Source organism: Lissotriton vulgaris, chromosome 6 (genome assembly GCF_964263255.1).
Source record: "Lissotriton vulgaris chromosome 6, aLisVul1.2, whole genome shotgun sequence".
In the NCBI taxonomy this organism is placed as follows: domain Eukaryota; kingdom Metazoa; phylum Chordata; class Amphibia; order Caudata; family Salamandridae; genus Lissotriton; species Lissotriton vulgaris.
In genome coordinates, this window is record NC_141694.1 from 1,773,271,016 (window position 1) to 1,773,293,283 (window position 22,268).

General features: G+C 46.8%; 1 protein-coding gene across 3 annotated transcripts in view; it reads left to right on the top strand.

The window, feature by feature from the left end:
* EFR3B (EFR3 homolog B) overlaps positions 1-22,268 on the top strand; it is a 1,036,998-nt gene that overhangs the window by 636,318 nt on the left and 378,412 nt on the right. For all 3 annotated transcript variants that reach the window (XM_086928032.1, XM_086928030.1, XM_086928031.1), the window contains exon 6: positions 19,056-19,205. In XM_086928032.1, the coding sequence (XP_086784158.1) occupies positions 19,056-19,205 (150 nt within the window). The remainder of the gene's footprint in view (positions 1-19,055; positions 19,206-22,268) is intronic.

Here is a 22,268-nt window from a genome sequence, read left to right on the forward strand (position 1 = left end):
GTTTGGCTGTGCGGCTGAAGGCACATCAGAAATCCGTGCAGAATGAAAACGGTCCAATCCGTATCCAGATTTCCCATTGGCCAGAGTTCAAACATGCTACAAACCCACTTTGATACATCGCTGCCAGCCCTGATATCCCTAATGCCAGTGAAAGCTTGACATTGTTTCATAACATGACAGGGATCACTACATAATCCCATAAAAGATGAATCCTGATCTCTCTGACCTGCATAATATGTCAGATTATGACCATCAAATTATTATCTGTGCACGTGGCACAGGAGAAAGTCTGCTGTGGCTCAGACAATCTACATCTACTTCCACAGAGAGACCCTGGACCACGCAGTGACTTCACAGCGCACACAAGGAGAGAATTTGATTGTGTGGTGTGATTAAGAAAACAACTTTGTTAATCAAAATACCACCTCTGGTGAGAAAAGATGGCCATTGAGTGCAGGATGCCAAGGACCATGGATGCTTTAATTCATAAACAAGTCTCTGGATGCGGAATGGACCGGTCTTCATTCAGGATCACAGCCCTGCGTAGGAGAGATGGCAAAGCCAGCGCTGAGAGGTACTGTGTGTGGTGGGAGATGGTGGAGCTTCATGGAAGCAAAGATCATAGAGAAACGGTGGGAAAAACCACTGAGGAAGGTTGGGCATATGTTGGTATTTATTCAAGACCGAATAGCAGAATTGAATTAACGGCAGAATTGAATTAACGGCAACTTTAATCTTAGAGGAGAGTAAGATGCAAGAATGGGTGGGAGACGGCTGTGAGCAGATTGAGTTTATGATGACTTGTGAAGAAGTAATGACTTGTGAAGGTGAACCGAGTAATTAAAGGGCACTCGTTCCTATGCTTGTACTCTACACTGAAGTGAATATTATAACAAATGTTCCTTCAGAAAATATTCCCGAATTTTTTAAGATTCGATTTTAGGAAAAATGTAAATATCATTGAAAAGTCCTAATGATCAGAAATTGTTCTCCTTTACATTTGAAGGTTTCCATGAATCCAATCCATAGTTTGACAAACTTGTCCCAAGCTCATTGGATACCGAGCGTTCACATGGAGGAGCTTGCACTGCTTTCAAGCCTCCCTAAAGTGCTCTTTAAAGCACGTCTTTGAGGAACAAGCAAAGAATCACTTGACAACCCACCCAAGAGACCCTCAACTAGAGGTTGAGTTCGCTGCTTCAATGCACCATCTTTTGGTTCTGATGATATGAGAACATCAGCGACAAGCTGACCTCGTGTTGCTGCATACTAAGTTGTAGCATCTTGATTGTGTCTATTCCAGGGACCATCTGCAAAAAAAAATATTCGATTAAACAAGTAGCTTGCTATCCATTGGAGGTAAAATGCAGCTTTCTATGTTGGAGGTGGTCCTTGTTCCTTTTGCCTTGAACCCTCGCAGACTTTTAGGCCTTCCTTGAGCTCACACATTAGGCTATGTAGTTCAACTACCTAAAAATTACTAAAAGGCTGATGTTTCAAATCTGCCACTACTTTAAAGGCAAAGAAGCTTGGGTGGTCGGCCGACCACCACCTACCCAATGGGCTGACAGATTATATTGTAACTGACATTGTATCGGTTTCACCAAAATTCTGTAGGTTAAGTCAAGTGCCCACCTCAGACAGGACAGAGGGGCTTAGTAGTTTTATCGGTCTCTCTCTCTCTGCCTGTACCTGTTTCTCTTTTTCCCCTGCAGGTCGTCGCTTTAAATACCACCAGGGCTGGCTTAACCTTATATTCATTCTGTGCTGTATAAAATGAACTCCATTTCCTCAAGCAATAACTCCGTCATAGCTTCTTCTTACTCAGCACAGGTGAGCAGGGTTCTCCAAAGAACAACCAAACTTTTTTAATTCATTTTACCAGGATTTTGTTCTAAAATGATATGCCTCTGGGAGGCCGCCTCCAAGTGCTGATGAAAACAGAAGGATGTAGGAGTTTTTAAGTATCCAAAGACCAGTGCTGTCACTTAAGTCCCATAGGGGCACCACAGAAGGTGTCTTCTTTGCTCCGTTCACTTACTGGGGTCGGTTCACATGCAGCATGGCAGCCGAAGAGTGCTCCTGGGTCTTGGAAGTGAACATATGGTCAACCAAATGATACTTCACTGTCACGAAGGGATGGTTGGTTGTGGTAGCCCACCTTTAGACATTGCATTACACATTGGATGCAATTCCAGATGAGGTAACAAGGGAATTGGATGGCTTTTTGGGTCAGGAATATTAGGAATGATATTAGTGAGTTGTTTTGGGGGGTTTCAGTACAGAGGTTCCGTGGCCTCAGAGATGTGTCTGAGTGGCTGTAAACATAGGATGAGTTGTAGCCAGGTTTTTGTACCCATAAGTCATGTAGTGTTTTATTAGTGTTTTTCTGCCGTTAATGCAATTTCAGTAGTCTAGCCGAGATATGACAACTGGTAACAACCGTGCTGTTGTGTGAAGAGTCAACAGGATGGGAATTATGTCCAGACAAAGGCTAAGGTGGTAGAAAACAGGCATGGAAACATGGTTCTAACAGCTGGCCAATGATAGGTCACTGTCAACGGACACCTGACAAACTAAGCAAGTTAGTGTGAGTTTGTGGGCGGGGCACAGAGGTGGTGACCATGTGAATAAGGTTAAGATTTCTAAGTACATTGTCTCCGTTTTAAAAACATTTAGGGGGAGGTGGTTTGTCCTAATTGAACTCTGGTTGTGTTAAGCACTATCTGCAACCTCTTGGGGTTCCCTGTCCCTTTGCCGAAGCTTGAGGTGCCGCTGTGCACACATGTGAAGCGTGTGTTTATTTAACACTAGTGTATTGTCCCCGACAGTGTTCATCAGAGGCGCCATGTTTTAAAGGGAGTTAGTGATAGGGCAGGCGCGTGAAATGAAGGACACTACTTACACCTCTTCGTGCGGTTTGAGAGTGTATCACGGCAGTGTAGCACTGCATTGACATCGCCCATTAACAGTGAAAACAATTGCATCCTCCATTGAACCCAATGAAGTTCCTATTCCATTCGGGTACATTGTCACCACCCAGGCCAAGAAAACGACATCTTTCCAGGAGATGCGGGGCTTTAGCATCCTTCACTGAGGCTTAGAGTTACACAACATTAAATGACATTACGCAGACTTACGTGACCCTTTGTGACTGCACGTGACATTGCGTGCAGCGCCTCTAATAACTATTCTTCTTTAGGGTTTTCGTACTCGATGCCAAAGTGCTTCACCTACAACTGGACTTTGTGCTCTATTATCCACTTGCTGTTCTAGTCCTCGGTACAGCAGTACTTTACAGGTACAACAAGCATTTGCAATTCAATCGGTCTCGCCTTAGAGACCTTATATGTAATTAGCTATGCAGCGCATTTGCCTGGGTGCGGAAACATCTACTGTTCTTTAATATGGAGGGAAATTAAGCACCAAACTGTGTGACATGTCGGATATGGCAACACATGGAGAGAAATATTGCCTTTCAGCAGGAAATGGTATAGTCCAAAGCTCTGTTTTTAATATAAAATCAGGGCCTTTGTGGTCATATCACTGAAAATCCAAGATTTGAAACAAAATATTAATGTCTACAGGTGCTCGTAGAAGACAATTTCTATGGATTGGAATCTAGAGAATGCTAAAGGTATTCTACTGACCTCTGCTGTTCATTTTTTATCAAGGAAGTTCAATAGAGGCAGTTGCAGAAAAACATGAACAAAAAAGTTACTCAGTTGAAAGTAAATCTGGTACTTTCCTGACCTCTACTGGACGTTTTCTATCAAGACGGTAAATAGAGGCAGTTGAACCGAAAAAAAAGTCCCTTAGCGCAAGCAGACAAGTCCTAGGGCTGATCTCCAGAGTCCACAAAGTACATACACATACAAGTATGTACACTCTGGAGATATACAAGAGGTCACACATATTAGTATATACAAGTGGTCTTGAATGCTCGACCTAAAAACCGTGCAAACGGCAGGGTTGGTCCGTGTTAGCCAGCACGGGTAACTCTGGGAAGCAGTGTGTGGAGTCTGTGAGAGGCACTCCATGCATGCGTCATTCAAGGCCTGGGGTCAACAAAGGTGAGTCAGTGAGTGGCTTTGAGTGGACAGAAGAGGGAGTTGATGCCAATGCAAGTGAGGGAGGTCTGTGTAAGTCAGCACCTGTGAGGAGGTCAGGAGTATACGTCACGCCCACGGCGCGTGAGAGGCCTGGGGCCACCTTAAGGGGCAGTGAGAGGGGACGTTCGTGTCTGACTACAGTGGGATGGTCTGTAGCGCGCCATCAGCAGCTGTGAGGGGCAGTCAGTGCGTGCACGCGCACTGACTGCTGTGGAGGCATCTTTGGCTGTGACAACATTACATGTGGTTCTTTCTAACGTGCTCACTTTTAACGGGGACTGAGCTGTTCATATGTGCCAGATGCATTGGGTAACGACGTTCATAATATACACTGACAAACCCTCGCCGCTGTAGTCAGACACCAACGTCCCCTCTTACTGCCCCTTAAGGGGCTCCCAGGCGCTTTGGCCGCGTCGTATACTACTGAGCAAACCGGCGGGCTCCTCCGGCCACTGACTGCTCCCCACAGGTGCTGACTTACACAGCACTCACCAGGCGCGGTGCGTCCATTGGGGCGTAGGGGCGTAGCCCCACTAAGCCCCATGGACCTACCGCGTCGTCACTAAAAGCCCAATACAAGTATTTTAAAAAATTGCGCTATCTGCCGGGCCGGGAAACCGGGAGACACCCGACTTTCCCGGAGTGCGCAGGGCGGGAAGGGGGGGGGGGTGGCGGGGGGGGAGGATGGGCCTGCTGCGCAAGTGTATTTTTGGGCACAAGCATGCCCGCGCATGCGCAGATCGTTTTCCTGTGAATTCCCCCTTAGAGAGAGGACCAGGGGGCGGGCCGCAGCCCCCGGGGTTACACAGGACGACTGGGCGAGGTGTCCTGGTGCCCCCCCAGCCAATCCTGGCGCTACGAGGCGGCCCTTTGCCAAATTGCTGCAGTGAGCCTCGCAAAGTAAGTATGTGTCCCAGTGCCCCCTGAAGACTGTATATTCTCTCTGCTATTTGTTTTGCAATAGTATTGGTTTTAAATTAGCAGTTGCCGCGTGATCATGATCACCTGCCTGCCAGGGCCCTCTAGCAGAAGTTCACACACAGTACGTGGCAGGTGCCTGCCAGCGGCGTCTTGCAGCAGAGCAGCCCTGGATAGCTCTCTGTGACAGCCCTGCTGTGGTGTGTTCTGTGCGGCCGAGGTAAGGGCGAGGCGGCGGACCAGGGTTTGATTATTTTTGGGTGTCTGTGAGTCGAGAAGTAATGTTAAATAATGCTGCTTGCTGTGAGTGGCCTATGTGCTTCAGCTGTCTAGTGTTCAGCTACTTGTCCATGAGTCAGCTGTATTGACTCTTACTTTTAAATGTAGGCGCCATATCTGTGCTGCTGTTTGCAGGGCTGGGCAAGTAGCGCAAAACGCTTTTGGGATAATCATAATTTTTATTAGGGTTGAAGAGACTCGTTTTAATTGACTACAGTGCCATAGCTGCCAGCTCACATTGACTGCCGTGAGCATTGCTCAGTGTCTGTCTGTGGTGGTGTCCACGAGTCAGCTGACTCTGTCACTTCATTTTTGGGGCAGCTGACGAGGTGTGTTGTTGAGGTGCATCAGCTATAGCTACAGCCGAAGGCAGTAGGGAGAGGTGAACATAGGACTGTGCCTATTACAGATTTAAAACTAGAGTTAATTGCCATGTTTTAGTTTGCTTATGTGAGATACTCCTTGTGTGCTGTGTTCCTATGTGTAACATTTCGATTCTTGAGTTAAGGCACTTTCACAGCTAATAGAATAAAACAGTTATGTACATGCAACATAGTTTATTCAAGTAATGACTCGCTATATGCAATGTGATGCTCTAGAGTGGATGTTGAAACACCTGTGATATGTTTGCAGCATTTACAATGAATAATGCATGCAACAGTGTCATGCCATCCTCACAATCACTCCGTTAAGCCTGTGCCCGTCGTTCTAACCTTTTACCTGCTTAATACATACACAAGCGTGTTTAGATTTAAAAGTTTTGGTGATCTAACACTGCAGGACCAGAGACCATAAAAGCTTGCTTTGGGGTGGTATACGCTGCCTATAATCAGTTCTGTGCGTGCCCTTGTGCTTATATCTGCTACCTCTGACTGGCTGTGAGGGAAAAAGAGCAATTGGAGCACAGGGAGATAGGGCTTGACAGTCTGACCTCTGGTACCATGGTCAAACAAAGCATAACCTGATGCTTAAAGCCTGTCATCATGTTTAATTTTGCCTGCAAGAAAGTGTCACTCAAAGTCGTTGAATGTCACTCATAATTACACTGAAATTATGAAAATGTCACGCATAAGCAATATGAAACCTTGGCAGCTATGGCGCTGCATACAGCGCCAGGATTGGCTGGTCAATACATAGCCCGGGTATGTATGTATGTATAGGCATTTATATAGCGCACTACTTACCCGTAGGGTCCCAAGGCGCTTCGACCGCTGCGAAACCCTTCCTGGCTTCCCTGAGAGATGGTCCCTTAATGGGTATCTCCAGGGTGAGACCAGGCATCCCCGGCGGTCTGGTGGGGCCGTTAGTGAAGATGAGGCAAGCTAATGCCCAGAGTTGCCGAGTGTGATCGCTGATCAGAGTGGGCACCGAGGCGAGAGAATTATCGAGTCCGCTGACCCTGGTCCAGAAACCTGCCGCGCCGGGAATCGAACCCTGGTCCCGGGCCGTCCTCTGCTCTCGGGTCTGCCGCCTCTAACCAGTGAGCCACACTACTTCACAGGGGGTACATAACCCCCTGTCTGGGGGGCGGGGGGGGGGGCAGAGCTTATGCCTCCCAAGCAGCATCAGACGCTGCCCTCTTTAGTGACTATCAACGCATTACAAAATGAGCTCGCATGGGAGAAAGCGGGGATTCCCATTTTGGTGTGTAGTTCAGCTGTACAAATGTATACATGACTTTGGGCTCAATATGTGTGTTCCGATTATGGTGTGAAGTTGTAAAAATGTATACATGACTTTGGTGTGAATATGTACCATCAAAACTGCAGGGCCACACCAAAGGGGGGAGGATGTGGTCTGACGGTTAGCGCTGCCGACTTTGGTGCTGGGAAACCAGGTTCGAGCCTCTTATCGAGCCATAAATGTATACATGACTTACTTTTGTGTTAAATAAATAGATATTTTAAAAAACAAATAAAAATGATGTTCCAACTAAGGTGTGAAATTGGTGTCGAATAAATACATGTTTTAAAAACAATTAATTTTAATCATGTATCATTGGTGCTGGAGTACAAGGTTCGAGACTGGTATTGAACACTGACAAGCTGTGTGCAAGTTATAGGGTCATAAAAATACATGAATGATGGATGGATGGATGATGGGTGGGTGGGTGGATGGGTGGATGCATGAATGGATGCAGGCTGAATGATGAGTGGATGCATGAATGAATGATGGATGCAGGATGGATGGCTGGATGGATAGGTGGATGCATGAATGAATGATGGATGCAGGATGGATGGATGGGTGGGTGGATGGATGGGTGGATGCATGAATGAATGATGGGTGCAGGATGGATGGATGAATGGATGCAGGATGGATGGGTGGATGGATGGATGGATGCATGAATGCATGATGGGTGCAGGATGGATGCAGGATGGATGGGTGGAATGATGGATGGGTGCATGAATGAATGATGGATGCAGGATGGATGGGTGGATGGATGGGTGGATGCATGAATGATGTATGGATGGATGCAAGGTGGTTCGGGTTCGCTCGCTCGCTGCGGTGCAATATGCAAATTAGTTTACGCCCACCACTTTCAAATGTCACCAGCCGTCTTTGGCACTCACTCACTCGCATTGGCATCAACTCCCTCTTCTGTCCTCACAAAGGTACTGACTGATTCACACGGACATTTACTGCTGCTGGGTGCCTGTCAGAAACTCCGGCAGTCACTGCATCACACCTGCAACAAGTGAAGGAATGAATATGGACAGCTGCGTGGCGTATGCGGTGACCTGTGTTGAACCCCGGTGTTGACTGACACTTTCATGGATTGCCTCTCACAGATTCCACGCGCTGCCTCTCTGACCTACTCGTGCTGGCTAACACTGACCACCCTCCCCTGCAGCTACTGACGGTCTCTCACACAGCCATTTACCAGATAATGGAGGCAATGACTTGCACTCAGTCACCACACTTTTACTACTAAAATACACATTTCAGATTCGGGTTAATGATATATATTTATGGATAGACCGAGAGATACACACACCGCTGTTCCAACCATTTCCCAGTTTTAAGCTACACCTCTTTAAACTTTGAAGACAACATCTTTTTCCAGATAACTTTCATAGTTTACCCAAGAAAAATGGTCTAGATTGGTGCCCACTTTGGCATCCTTCCCGCCTCCCTCCCCCCTCCGCCACTGATATCTCCTGTTAAACAGAATGTGTTTTCCTTGTGACCCCTGTGCTGAGCGCTCTTCTGATTGGTTGGTGTGGTGTGACCAGCGAAGTGTAAATTGTTTTAGTTACCGTATGCCCTCTTCCGTGGCAGAGGGGAGAATGAGTTCTGCGTCAGCTCCCTGAAGCCGTCTTCCTGAGGTCTGTGGCGCTGAGAGACTGCACTCCCCCTGACTGAGTGTCACAAGATGGGCGTGTCCGGTGCGTGATCTGCGATGAATGAGTCGCTGACCTGATTACTGTGCGGGATTGCTCGCTCTGGCTGCATGGATAATCCTGCGGCGCTGGCCGGGCTGAAAGAATGAAGTCATAAACTGATAGTACAGGCGAATAATCCGGGCCATCGCCATTATGCGGCAGTGGAAGACCCCATAAAGTGGCGGCGTTGACCAAATTGTGTGGCAAGAATAAGCAACTTTTCAAGCGTATTGTGGTACCGCATATTGCAGTTTTATATCGCGAATTAGTTTTTATAATTTTAACACATATTAATACTTTGTGGGTCGTTTTAGCCAGGGCACAAGTCTTAATAATAGAAGTGGGGGACTAACCTAGTAATCAGAATGCCAGTGGCATCACGGCACGTGACATCGTGGCGCATGACATCACAACGCGTGACATCACAGGAAGTGGCATCATAAGAATTGACTTCAGATCTTAAGCCCTCACATATATGTTAAAATATCTATCCTGAGTACATTGGAGCACATTTCGTGCATATAGGGAAACCCTCCTGATTTTGCAGGAAGAGTCACACTTTTGTAAACTACACATAAAACAATGTTGTCTTTAGTCAGCATAAACGTTCTCTACCATAGTGCTTTAAAAGAAATAATAGTGGTACTTAAATCATTTCAACGCCTCCTGGGAGAGGTGAGGGGGGGGTAGTAAGCACTGCATGAATTACATTTTATTTTTGTGTAAATGCTGGGTAAGACCTACACATCTGACATATTTACGGTGCATGCATATCTCCTAAACAGAGTCTGAACAAAGTGAAAAGCTGGGTAAACATCGTTTACCGCAATGTTTTTACAACGCGGTACCTTTACCACGCGGCCGTGGCAACGCAAGTCGTTACCACGACTTGCGCTGGAGGGCGCTAAAGGATTACAAATAGTTAATTTACTATCCCAACACCTTCCCTAGGGTCCACGGGGACTGGTGTTAGAATAGTAAATTATACTATTCGAAATCCGCGCCCCCAACGCAAGTCGTGGTAACGACTTGCGTTGTCACGGCCGCGTGGTAAAGGTATGCGTTGTGACGGTACGCGTAGTACCGTCATACATCCGAAAAGCTGCCTCTCTTAAGTATGTGTGAAGTGCTAACCAGGTGTGAGCCTTTGTTTCCCCTCTGCTACCTTTGCTTGCAGGTGTGAAGCTCCTGACTGCTGCCAGCCTGAGACTCGAACAAATAGAGGCCTGTTGACCCCTCAGATTCGGCCTTTGTTATGGGCCCAGCAGGAAAAATGGGAAAGCCCCCTCCAGCCTGCACGATGTTGTGGATCGGAAGCAGACAACAACGTGCAGGCGCTGCTGAAATGTCCCGGTGTTTGCAAATTACACCGGGAGGAATCCAGCATATTTTTTCAGTGGGGCCCAACTTCTTGCGCCCACCCTGTGAAAATATTGGGTGGACGCCCTCTACCCGCGTGCACCCCCGCATGTCCCCCATCCCCCCCCCCCCCCACTCGAAACCTTAGTTTAACACCTGAATAAAAACATTCAGCAATTTATTGGTGGCCTGTTATCCATTATGCAAAGTTTACAGTTCACTGGTATCACGCGTGGCGCTTTTTTGTTATTTTTGATTCGTTCGCACTAGAAACATTTTTTGTTGACATATACAAATTATTCAAAAGATGGTAGATTATGTAGCATGTGCGATAAAAAAACATAATTATGCGTAAAACGCTGCAGCCAGCCGTCCAATCACGTTATCCTGGTTTCACTCATAATATGTGCATTTAGTGTTTTTCCATTTCTGATAGATGCATATGCCAGTGGATTCCTCACCTTGTGAATATCCCCTTGCGTCAGCAACATTCGGAAACTCTTTTTGTAGCTTCGCGCCGACGTGGACGACGTCACAGAGGCACAGCATCGCGCGCGACTCCGTTGACGTCACCGACACCATAATAGGCCCACGACGGCGTGATGACATCAGTTCCCTTTTTTCTGCGTAGTCGACTCTAACGATTTTCAAGGGATCGTCTGTAGCTTTGTAGTAACTTTGTTACTTTGTAGTTATTTTCTGTGTTTCATTGTCTTCTGTCGAGATGTCTTCGAAGAAAACTGGATTTAAAGCTTGCGGGGAATGTGGCAAGACAATGTCATCACTGACCCACATGAGTGCTGCGTCTGGTGTCTGAGCTCCGACCATGACGTCGAGGATTGCCCATCATGTAAGAAGATGACTCGGAAGGCCCTTCGAGAGAGGGAGACTAAGCTCCTTGTTTCAAAACTGAAAAGTAAGAAAGATAAGAAGACTTCAAAGTCACAAACTCAGCGCTCGAGGTCGAGGTCTCGTTCGAGGTCGCGCTCGGAGTCGTCTTCTGCTCATGCTTCGAGTTCTTCGAAGAAGAAGCACAAGAAGAGGAGCCATGAGTCCCAACATCACTCAGGGAAGGACTCGAGTTCGAGGCCGAAGTCGCAAGTGAAGCTACTTCGTAAAGAAGCAGTGGCTTCGGCTTCGGAAGCCAGGACTCCGAGGGTGAGGCTTCGCGTGCGGATTCGCCTGAGTCACCGAAGCATCTAGCCAACCCTTCTCCCGACCCGTCCCATCCTTCTGGTCAGGAGGATGAAGGTGAAGTGGAGGAAGTTGGTGAAGGCGTGGTTCCGGTGCCTGCGAGTTCGTCGACCCCGGTGCCCCACCCTGAGGAGGAGATCAACGTCGAGACGACTCTGCTCCCTCGAGAGCAACCTGGGGGCCCTTATCGAGCCTTTCCGGCTCCAGGTCAGGATCCATCCCAGTTCCTGAATGCCATGTTTGGAGTTTACTCCAGGGCAATGTACCCCCTCTGGTGCACCTGTTGGTCCCACGGGCCCTTTGGCGTATAACTTGGGTGTTCCCCAGGCTTATGCTCCTGCGCCCTTTATGCCTTTCATGCCGGCTCTAGCACCGCAGTGGCATTTTCCGGTGCCGCCGAGGCCTTCGACGCCGAATCCATTGATGCCGATTCCATCGACGCCGGTGCCCACAACTCCGATGACGGATCCCGTTCGACCTCTGGTAAGCTGCCTCGCCCGACTTCGGGTTCAACGCTGGCCCCGGCCCCGGCGGAGTCGGTTCTGGATCCGCCGATTTCGTTCATGAAGGAGAGGTCGAGGCGTGAGGCCCAGAGACTTCTGGAGGAAGAAGGGTATCGGGATGCTGACGTGGAGGAAGGGGAATTACAGGATTCGGAGGATCCTTTTGATGACCTGAGAGAGGCCAGTGGACTTGAACTGTCTCCTGATTAGGATTTGGCCTCTGTGTTAGACGTGCCTTCCAAGGATGTGACACCTTATCACGTTGTAATTAAGAAGGCTGCAGACATGTTAAATATTGCTCTGCCCACCGCTGAATACAAGTCAAATATTCTTATTGAGGTCCTTCACTCGCCTTCCTCCGTAATTGAACCAATGCTTCCATTTAATGATGCTTTGGCTGAACCCATTTATGAAGTTTGGAAGAAACCTCTGACAGCTTCTGATGTTTCAAGGGCTGTAGCAAGGAGCTTTAGGGTGGCACCTGGTGACCCGGACTTTTTGTCAATGCACCCTCCGCCGGAGAGTTCAGTTGTGCAGGGAGCCTGCTCAAAGAAGTCAACAGGTGCTTTTCCGCAGGTTCCTGGGGAAAAGGAGGCAAGGAAACAAGACCAGGCGGCGAAGAAAATCTTTTCATCAGCCAGCATGGCGCTAAAGTCTTCAAATGCATCTTGCCTGATGGGTAGATACATCCATGCTTTGATGGATTCCGTCAAACACTTGGTGCCCTAAAATCCTTGAGAAAGATCGGAAGGATTTTCAGGAGGTTATTTCTGACACTCAGGCTGCGGCAAGGCAGGTAATCCAGAGTGGGCTGGACACGGCTGATTTAGTGGCGAGAGTGATGGGTTCATCTGTGGCCACGAGGAGAGATGCGTGGTTGAAATCGTCAGAATTCTCTGTGGATGTTCAGTCCGCTTTGATGGATTTGCCCTTTGATGGGTCAGGATTGTTTGGTAAAAAGGCTGACGCTGCTTTAGAGCGGTTTAACACCTTCGATGCGCGTGACAAGGTCAGCTCGTCATGGGCGTTACCTGCGCTGCTCGTGTGACGAGCTGACCTTGTCACGTAACGCGGGATTTTCAAAATCGCAGCACACAGCGGGAAAACCGCTAGCGCGCATGCGGTTAAAGACAGCAGAGCGACAGCAAAATCTTTGGGCCTTCAGACCAGGGGTTCATTTGGAAAACGATTCAGAGGATTTGGCAGATCTTCCTTTCGGGCCTACAAACAATCACAGCAGCAGCCGCAGCAGCAGCAGAATACGCTGTACAAATCATACAGGGGCAGACAGAGAGCTCGTCCTAGAGGTCGCCAAGCCTCCTCCTCCTCCTCTTCCCCTTCCCAGCCCCCTGCCACCACAGCAAAGCAGCCCTAGATCAGCCATTCAGGATCATGTGGGCCCAGTTGGGGGCCGGCTTACCCATTTTCTACGAGATTGGGAATTGATTACATCAGATCTTTGGGTTCTCAATCTCGTGGAGAATGGGAATGCTCTTCCTTTTCGGGAATTTCCCACCAATTACCCTCCTTGCCAGGGTTATTGTTCGGAGGACCATCTGCTTCTCCTGCAAGAAGAAGTCCTGGCACTGCTCAGAAAGGGTGCGATAGATGTGGTTCCAGAGCAGGAAAGGGGTCCGGGATGCTACTCCCGGTATTTTCTGATCCCCAAGAAGGATGGCAGACTTCGTCCTATCTTGGATGTCAGGATCTTGAATCTCTAAATGAAGCAGGAGAAGTTCAAGATCATCACCCTTGCGCAGGTTCTTCAAGCGCTGCTGGAAGAAGACTGGATGGTGTCGATCGATTTGCGGGATGCGCATTTTCATATTCCCATCCTGAAGTCGCACAGGAAGTATCTCCCTTTCACGGTTGGGTCGCAACACTACCAGTTTGCGGTCCTCCCGTTTGGTATTACTACTGCGCCTCGAGTCTTCACCAAGGCGATGGGAGTGGTGGCTGCACATCTCAGAAGATCGGGGATACTGGTATTTCCGTATCTGGACGATTGGCTGATCAAAGCAGAATCTCCGGAGATAGTGCTCCATCATCTGCAAGAGACAACTCAGTTGTTGCACAGGTTGGGTTTTTCGATAAATGTACCCAAATCTCACCTGGTGTCCTCCCAGCGCAACCTGTTCATAGGTGCGGTACTGGACACAACTGTGTGTCGTACATTCCCTCCTCCTCAAAGGATTTGCAACATACAGGAAATGATTCCTTTATTTTACAATGGAGCGGTCGTTCCCATCCTGAAGGTCCTTCGTCTGCTCGGTCTGATGGCTTCTTGCATCCTGTTGGTCAACCATGCACGCTGGCACATGAGGGCACTCCAGTGGTGCCACCGCAGGCAGTGGTATCCGCACAGTGGAGATCTCAGGGAGTCAGTGCGGATCTCGAGAGAAACTGCAGCGGATCTGTCTTGGTGGGGTGTGGAAGGCAATCTGTCACAAGGGAAGCCTATTCAACTACCTCCATCGGTGGCCACGGTTTTATCGGATGCATCCACTCTAGAGTGGGATGCTCATCTGGGGATCTGGAGGTGAAAGGTCTTTGGTCTCCAGAATAAAGGTTGCTTCACATCAACCCTCTAGAATTGTGGGCGATCCGTCTGGCACTCAGGCCTTCCTCCCTTCCCTTCGCGGTCAGTCAGTTCAAGTCCTGACAGACAACACGACCGCAATGTGGTATGTCAACAAGCATGGAGGAGTGGGGTCGCAGTGTCTCTGCAGAGAGGCTCTGCGTCTCTGGTCCTGGGTTCAGGACCATCAGATTTGTCTGATGGCAAATCATCTGGCTGGAGTTCTGAACGTTCGTGCAGACAGTCTCAGTCGGCAGTTCTCCACCTACCACGAGTGGAGGCTCCATCCAGAGGTAGTTTGTCACGTCTTTCGGGCGTGGGGGACTCCTCTGGTGGACCTGTTCGCCACTCACGAGAATGCTCACTTGCTGTCATTCTGCAGTCTCCAGTTTCCGATGCAGGGAGCCTTGGTGGACGCGTTTCAGTTGAGTTGGGACTCACAACTCCTTTACGCGTTTCCTCCCATACCCTTGATTCCTCGGGTTCTGAGGAAGATTCGTCAAGACCGGGCCCAAGTTATATTGATCGCCCCAGATTGGCCAAGAAGGGTGTGGTACACAGATCTTCTCCACCTCTCCTCGTGCCCGCCGCTCCGTCTCCCTCACAGGGCAGATCTCCTCTCTCAGATGGAGGGGCCGGTTCTACACCCCCACCTCCAGACCTTACACCTTCATGCCTGGAGATTGAGCAGGGCAACCTGATTTCCTTTTCTCTCCCGCACGATGTGGTGGATGTCATCTTATCGGCCAGGCGTGACTCTACCAAGTCCATTTATTCTTATAGATGGTCTAAAATTGTTGCTTGGTGTGGGGAGAAGTCCGTTGACGCTTTAAGGGCTCGTTTGTCCAATATACTTCAATTCGCACTTTCTTTGGCCCAGGAGGGTTTTGCGGTGGCAACTATCAAAGGTTATTTGTCGGCCTTGTCGGCTTTCCTTTGTTTGCTGGAGCAGCCCTCTTTGTTTAGATCACCTATTGTATTACGTTTCATTAGGGGCCTTAACAATAAATTTCCTCCAACTCCTTTTATTGTACCTCAATGGGACTTGGACCCTGTACTTACGTTCTTGATGGGTTCGCCTTTTGAACCTTTACACAAATGTCCCTTGAGACTTTTGACTTTTAAGACTATTTTTCTAGTACCAATTACCTCGGCAAGGAGGGTAAGTGAGCTTCAAGCTCTTAGTTCAAAGCCCCCATTTGTATCCATTCAAGCTGAAAGGATGGTTCTTAGGACCAGGGCTGCTTTTCTGCCTAAAGTGGTTACTCCTTTCCATCTGGGGCAGTCGTTACCCTCCCTACCTTTTATCCTACCCCTCACCTTTCCTAGGAGGAGGAGGGACTTCACCGCTTGGACCCTAAGAGGGCGGTGAGCTTTTACCTGGACAGCACAAGTGAGTTCAGGTTGGACGACCAGCTGTTTTTTGGATTTGCTGGCTGCAAGAAGGGGAAGGCGGTGCACCAGCGCACGCTCTCGAGATGGATCATCCTCTGCATTAAGATCTGCTACGCCCTTGCGGGTAAGGAGCCTCCAGAGGATATAAGAGCTCACTCTACTAGAGCAAAGTCTTCTACATCTGCTTTGCTAGGTCTGTGCCTGTTGAGGACATTTGTAGAGCGGCGACTTGGGCCTCCCTCCACACTTTCGCGAAGCATTACTGCTTGGGTACCGACGTGAGGAGGGAGGGCCACTTAGCGCGAGCTGTCCTTCAGGATTTTCTGGTATAGAAGAGTGGACACCCTCCTCCGGGAGTGGGGACTGGTGTGGAACTCTTTTCACAAGGTGAGGAATCCACTGGCAGATGTATCTATCAGAAGAACAAGTTACTTACCTTCGGTAACGCTTTTTCTGGTAGAAACAATATCTTCCTGTGGTTTCCTCACTGACCCACCCGCCTCCCCGTTGTCCGCCTCCCCGTTGTCCACTCTTCTATGCCTGAGTTTATTGGAATGTCTATACTTTTTATTGTCAAGGAAATGTTATATTTTAATTGCATTACTGCATTTGCTTCACACTGCGTGTGTTATTTTGACATTTGTGTACTGTGTATACTATGTATATATCTACTGTCATTGGTCTGTCCGTGTGCCTTGAAGGCAGGGAAAAAAGGGCGGAACTGATGTCATCACACCGACGTGGGCCTATTATGGTGTCGGTGACGTCAGCCGAGCCGCGCGCGATGCTGTGCCTCTGTGACGTCCGCGCGAAGCGACAAAAAGAATTTCCGAATGTTGCTGACGCAAGGGGATATTCACAAGGTGAGGAATCCACAGGCAGATATTGTATCTACCAGAAAAAGCGTTACCGAAGGTAAGTAACTTGTTCTTCATGTACCTTAGATGTTCACCTCTGACAAGCAATACATGGTGTGAGAGGGTGTGGCTTAACGACCAGAGCTGCCGACTTTGGAGCTGGGGACCCAGACTCGATTCTCGGCGTCGGATCAACAACCTGTGATTTTGGGCAAATCACGTAATCTCCCCGTGCCTGTGAACCGCATTGATTAGGCGCGCTGTACACATCCGAATATTACTAGACAGCGTCTTTCTAGGGCCCCGCCCTCTACTTTTGTTAGGGGTACTGGCACTTTTTTCTCTTTTTGAAAAGATTTGTTTTAGCAGAGGCTTGTCCCAGAAACTGTAGTGTGACCCTGTCTGTGCCCATCGCTGTCCCCGCCATGAGGTGGGACTGGAGACAGCTTCTGATATGAAGAGTGAATGAAAATCCTTGATTGTATTCGCTTGTAGTGATACCTGCTGATGGGATGCACAGTGAGATAGGGTTACTCTGCAGCTGTTCTGCACAGAGTCTGTGCCACTGTCGCCCCATCAGCGCCTTTATCCTTTGTCATGGTCCTTCATGGTCACTGCCAAGATTCCTCGAACACCAGGCAGTTGGGCAGCTCAGCGAGTTAACATTTGCTATGTTACATAAATATATAGAGTGCAACGGTTTCCGAAGGTGTACTGGCGCTTCGCTCAAACACAGGGCACACGTCTTAAAAAAAGAAGTGGGTGGACTAACCTAGTTAATCAAAATGCAAGTGGCATCAGGGCATGTGACATCACGGCTTGTGACATCACGGCGCATGACATCGCGGCGCATGACATCGCAGGAAGTGGCATTATAAGAAGTGACATCAGACCCTAAGCCCTCACATATATGTTTAACATGTCTATCATGAGTACATTGGAGCATATTTCGAGTACACAGAAAAACCCTGCTGATTTAGGCAGAATATTCACACTTTTGTTAGCTACACATAAAACAGTGTTGCCTTTTGTCAGCGTTAACTTCCTCTACCCATAGCGCTTTACAAGAAAAAATAGTGGTACTTTAATTATTTCAACGCCTCCTCAGGTGTAGTAAGCTCTATAATATATGCTATTTATTTTGTGTAAATACAGGGAAAGACCAACCTGTCTGACATTCTTATTTTGCATGCATGGCTTGTAAAGAGGGACTGAACAAAGTGAAAAGCTGCCCCTCTTAAGTATGTGTGAATTGCTAACCTTTGTTTTCCCCTCTGCTGCATTTGCATCAGGCGTGAGGCTCCTGACTGCTCCCAGCCAGAAGGCTCATTCAAAAGGAGGCCTGATGACTCCTCAAATTGGGCCTTTGTTATGGGCCCAGCAGGAGTCTGAAATAAGGAAGTCCCATCGTTCCCACTTGTTGTGGATCTCTTCACCCTGGGGGTGCCCAGGAGTGGATGCCTCACAGGGAAAGCCAGGATGGGTTCCACAGCGGTATTCGTACAAGCGCCTTGAGACCCTTGCGGGTGTGTAGTGCGCTATACAAGTATCAATTTTACCTCCGACTCGTGCCCTGCTCAAACAGCTATGAAAGCAGAGTACAAGGAGACCCACGTGAAACCGAATTGCTGAATAGCCAAGTTTTCAGTTCTTTCCTAAATGGCAGCAGGTCGGGGAGACCCTAAAGTGGAAAGGAAGTTCATTCATGCCCTAGCAGTGCAGGTAATAAAGCTTCGCCCCAATTTGCTCTTTTGAATTTAGGCACTACCCCCGTCTTTACTCCTAAGGAGCGAAGGGTTCTGTTGGGGGTGTCCCAGCTCAAACACTGCCTAAGAAGGACGGGTCCACAATCCTGCAGAGCTGTGAAGGCCGTGCGAAGCGGGGTGAATCTGACCCTTTGTCTTATTGGCAGCCAGTGGAGCTTTCCGATTTCTTGTTGTACAGATGTCAATTTAGGAGTACCCGTGAGCAACCTACCTGCTGCATTTTGCAATAGTTGCAGTTTGTTCACATGCTGCTGTTGGATGTTCAGGTATAAACTGTTGCAGTAATCAAGTTTTGATAAGATAAGGGAAGTTATCACTATTCGCTGGCTTTCCTGGGGTAATACGTGTAGTATATATAATTTTTTTTATCATCCTGAGAGTCTGGAAAATAGAGGAAGGGACCATGTTCACCTGATCCCCAAAGGTGAGGGGACCCATAAGGGATGGGTTCGAATCTTGGCAAGGCCATCTAACCCCCCCATCCCTCTGAGGTCGGTCACTTAAGTACTTTCATACTGAGGCGCAACAACACTAGACATGGCACACAGGTGGTGTTAGCCCAGACACCCTTCCTTTGGTTTTGCCTTGTGAAGAATGCGGTCTCTGTTCTGACAAAGAAAGCTACAAAGCGTGACACACCTCGAGCGCCTCTCCTTCTGCACAATGTCGCTCACATCACTGACAGGTGTCAATCTTTGTCTTCGTCTCTAGGATTCGGATGGCGGGCATCAAAGGGCTCCAGGGAGTGGTGAGGAAAACTGTGAACGACGAGCTGCAGGCGAACATCTGGGACCCGCAGCACATGGACAAGATCGTCCCCTCCCTGCTGTACAACCTGCAGTATGCAGAGGAGGCCGAGAGGTGAGTGCCCCCTCCCCACAAGATCTGCAGAACTCCTCTCTTATTATTGGGAGAGGTTTCTGTCTGAGTGTGCTTTGCCCCCCTTAGGTACTGTGTGAGTGCGTGCAAAGATTTGTCTCTTCGCCATGAAATACAATCGCAAAAGAGCCGCAGCCCCTCACTCCTGCGCCTATTTGAATTTGAATAGCTGTATTCGATTTTTCAGGAAAATAATAAAAGCACACAATATAGCAGATAATAAAACACCTATCAGCAACATTATAATTCAAATACTTAAAAACCGTCTAAAAACCACAAAATACATTAATAAAAACTTTGGAAATCCGTATAAGAATAAATAACAGACTAATATTACACAACATAAAACACCAGGGTCTCAAAAAATCATTGCCCCGAATGACCCCAGATAAAAAGAGCGAGATGTCCATTTTATAGGCTCTAGAGATGCACAATGAATCCTTCCTAGACTGGTGAGTCTTTGGGAATTTGACCAATCAGACTGCAAGCTGCTAATTCTTTTATGGGAGAATTTCATTGTATGAATCTTCCGCAATGATAGTTCTGACCAACTAAAATGGCCTCATCCTGTATTCACCAAAAGGCCTGAAGCTCTCTCGTCTCTGCCTTGCCTTTTGTATAGTGAGAGCGACAAGCCTGCATATTCCAGTACCCTTGACAAACCGCACTCCATTATCATGAACACTCACCAACATGTCTGGAGCAAAGGGGAATCTAGCAATCAGCAGCCTTACCCACATACAACTTTCATTTCTGTCGGAGATCTGGAATCCCATTCCTGTCAAGTATTTTTATCCAGCTCTACCTAAACCATGCAAAGTAGACATAAGAGAAAAATATCTCATTATCGTGCATAAAACATCCCATTAGTATGTGTTTCTGGAATGTTTTTAAAAGGAGTTAAGATAGTCAGTTCATTATGCTGTATAGTTACTAACGAGGTTCTTGATGTCGCATGTTGGATGATAGTTTGACATCAAAACAAATCTTTAGCCATGGAAGATTATAGTTTGTCTTTGCAAAGTTTAGAAAAGAACAGACGTCCAGAGTCGGTGGACAGTGAGGATGGTGTCTTATTTTAGTGTTGGACAAATGGGCATCACCATTAAAGATTATGATAATTATCAATACACGAGGGGCATGATTAACATGGAAAAGGCAAAAGATTTACACACTTATTCCTAAGGCAAAAGGTACACACTTGTATATTTGTTTATCCCTTTCAAGACGATTACGTATATGTTAGTTATTGGAGTAGATACGGGAAGGTGACAGATTCTTAAAAAGTTGATTCAGTTATCTTGGACCAACTGCTGTACATCTGATTACAACACTAAGACAAATATTAAACAGGTTTTTTCATTAAAAGCATATCACCACATGTGTTTGGTAACAGTATATACATTTTATTACACTTTACAAAATATTAAGATACACTTTAAAAACATTTAGCAATAAACATGATCATCACAATGTCTTGAATAAAATGTCACAGAATCAAAAGGTCGACGCAGCGTTTCGGCTTTCTCTAGTACACCTTCATCAGGACAGATTCTAGACAATTAAAATCATAAAACACAGAGTTACGAAACAGATAATAGTGTCTGTTACATTATTCATCTGTCTATTGTTGCATTTTGTCATCCCGATCTAAAGATCTCTACTACTTATCATGAACTACACACCTATCTATTCAATTACACTGCACAAAGTGTGTCTCTTTTATCCAAATCACATAATCTTCTTCTTGACAGTTATCTTTAGTACATATATATTACCCTCTCTTTTGCCTTCCCCTTGGACCTGTATATATCCATCATGGTGTCCCCATATTTCCATCACCAAGAATTAGTACCTCCTGTAATTGAATGTGTACCTTGTAGATCCAAATGGATTAATTATCCACGTGGATGGAACTAGTTGGTTCCACGTGAAGTCCTTTTTTGAAAATTTGGACCACTAGTTGGTTTGGCTTTGCTAGTGGTTATTCGCAAAGTTACATGCATTCTAGAATAAGCCGATCTCTAAGTAGTGGAAATTGAATTAACCCACGACAATGGTATGTATCAAAGAGATCCATGACTATATACAACATAAAATATTATCATGCATATAATATAAATTCCTTGTTGGTATCTATATATCTTTATTTAGAGACAGAGCAACTTTGCGAATAACCACTAGCAAAGCCAAACCAACTAGTGGTCCAAATTTTCAAAAAAGGACTTCACGTGGAACCAACTAGTTCCATCCACGTGGATAATTAATCCATTTGGATCTACAAGGTACGCATTCAATTACAGGAGGTACTAATTCTTGGTGATGGAAATATGGGGACACCATGATGGATATATACAGGTCCAAGGGGAAGGCAAAAGAGAGGGTAATATATATGTACTAAAGATAACTGTCAAGAAGAAGATTTGGTGATTTGGATAAAAGAGACACACTTTGTGCAGTGTAATTGAATAGATAGGTGTGTAGTTCATGATAAGTAGTAGAGATCTTTAGATCGGGATGACGAAATGCAACAATAGACAGATGAATAATGTAACAGACACTATTATCTGTTTGGTAACTCTGTGTTTTATGATTTTAATTGTCTAGAATCTGTCCTGATGAAGGTGTACTAGAGAAAGCCGAAACGCCGCGTCGACCTTTTGATTCTGTGACATTTTATTCAAGACATTGTGATGATCATGTTTATTGCTAAATGTTTTTAAAGTGTATTTTAATATTTTGTAAAGTGTAATGAAATGTATATACTGTTACCAAACACATGTGGTGATATGCTTTTAATGAAAAAACCTGTTTAATATTTGTCTTAGTGTTGTAATCAGATGTACAGCAGTTGGTCCAAGATAACTGAATCAACTTTTTAAGAATCTGTCACCTTCCCGTATCTACTCCAATAACTAACATATACGTAATCGTCTTGAAAGGGATAAACAAATATACAAGTGTGTACCTTTTGCCTTAGGAATAAGTGTGTAAATCTTTTGCCTTTTCCATGTTAATCATGCCCCTCGTGTATTGATAATTATC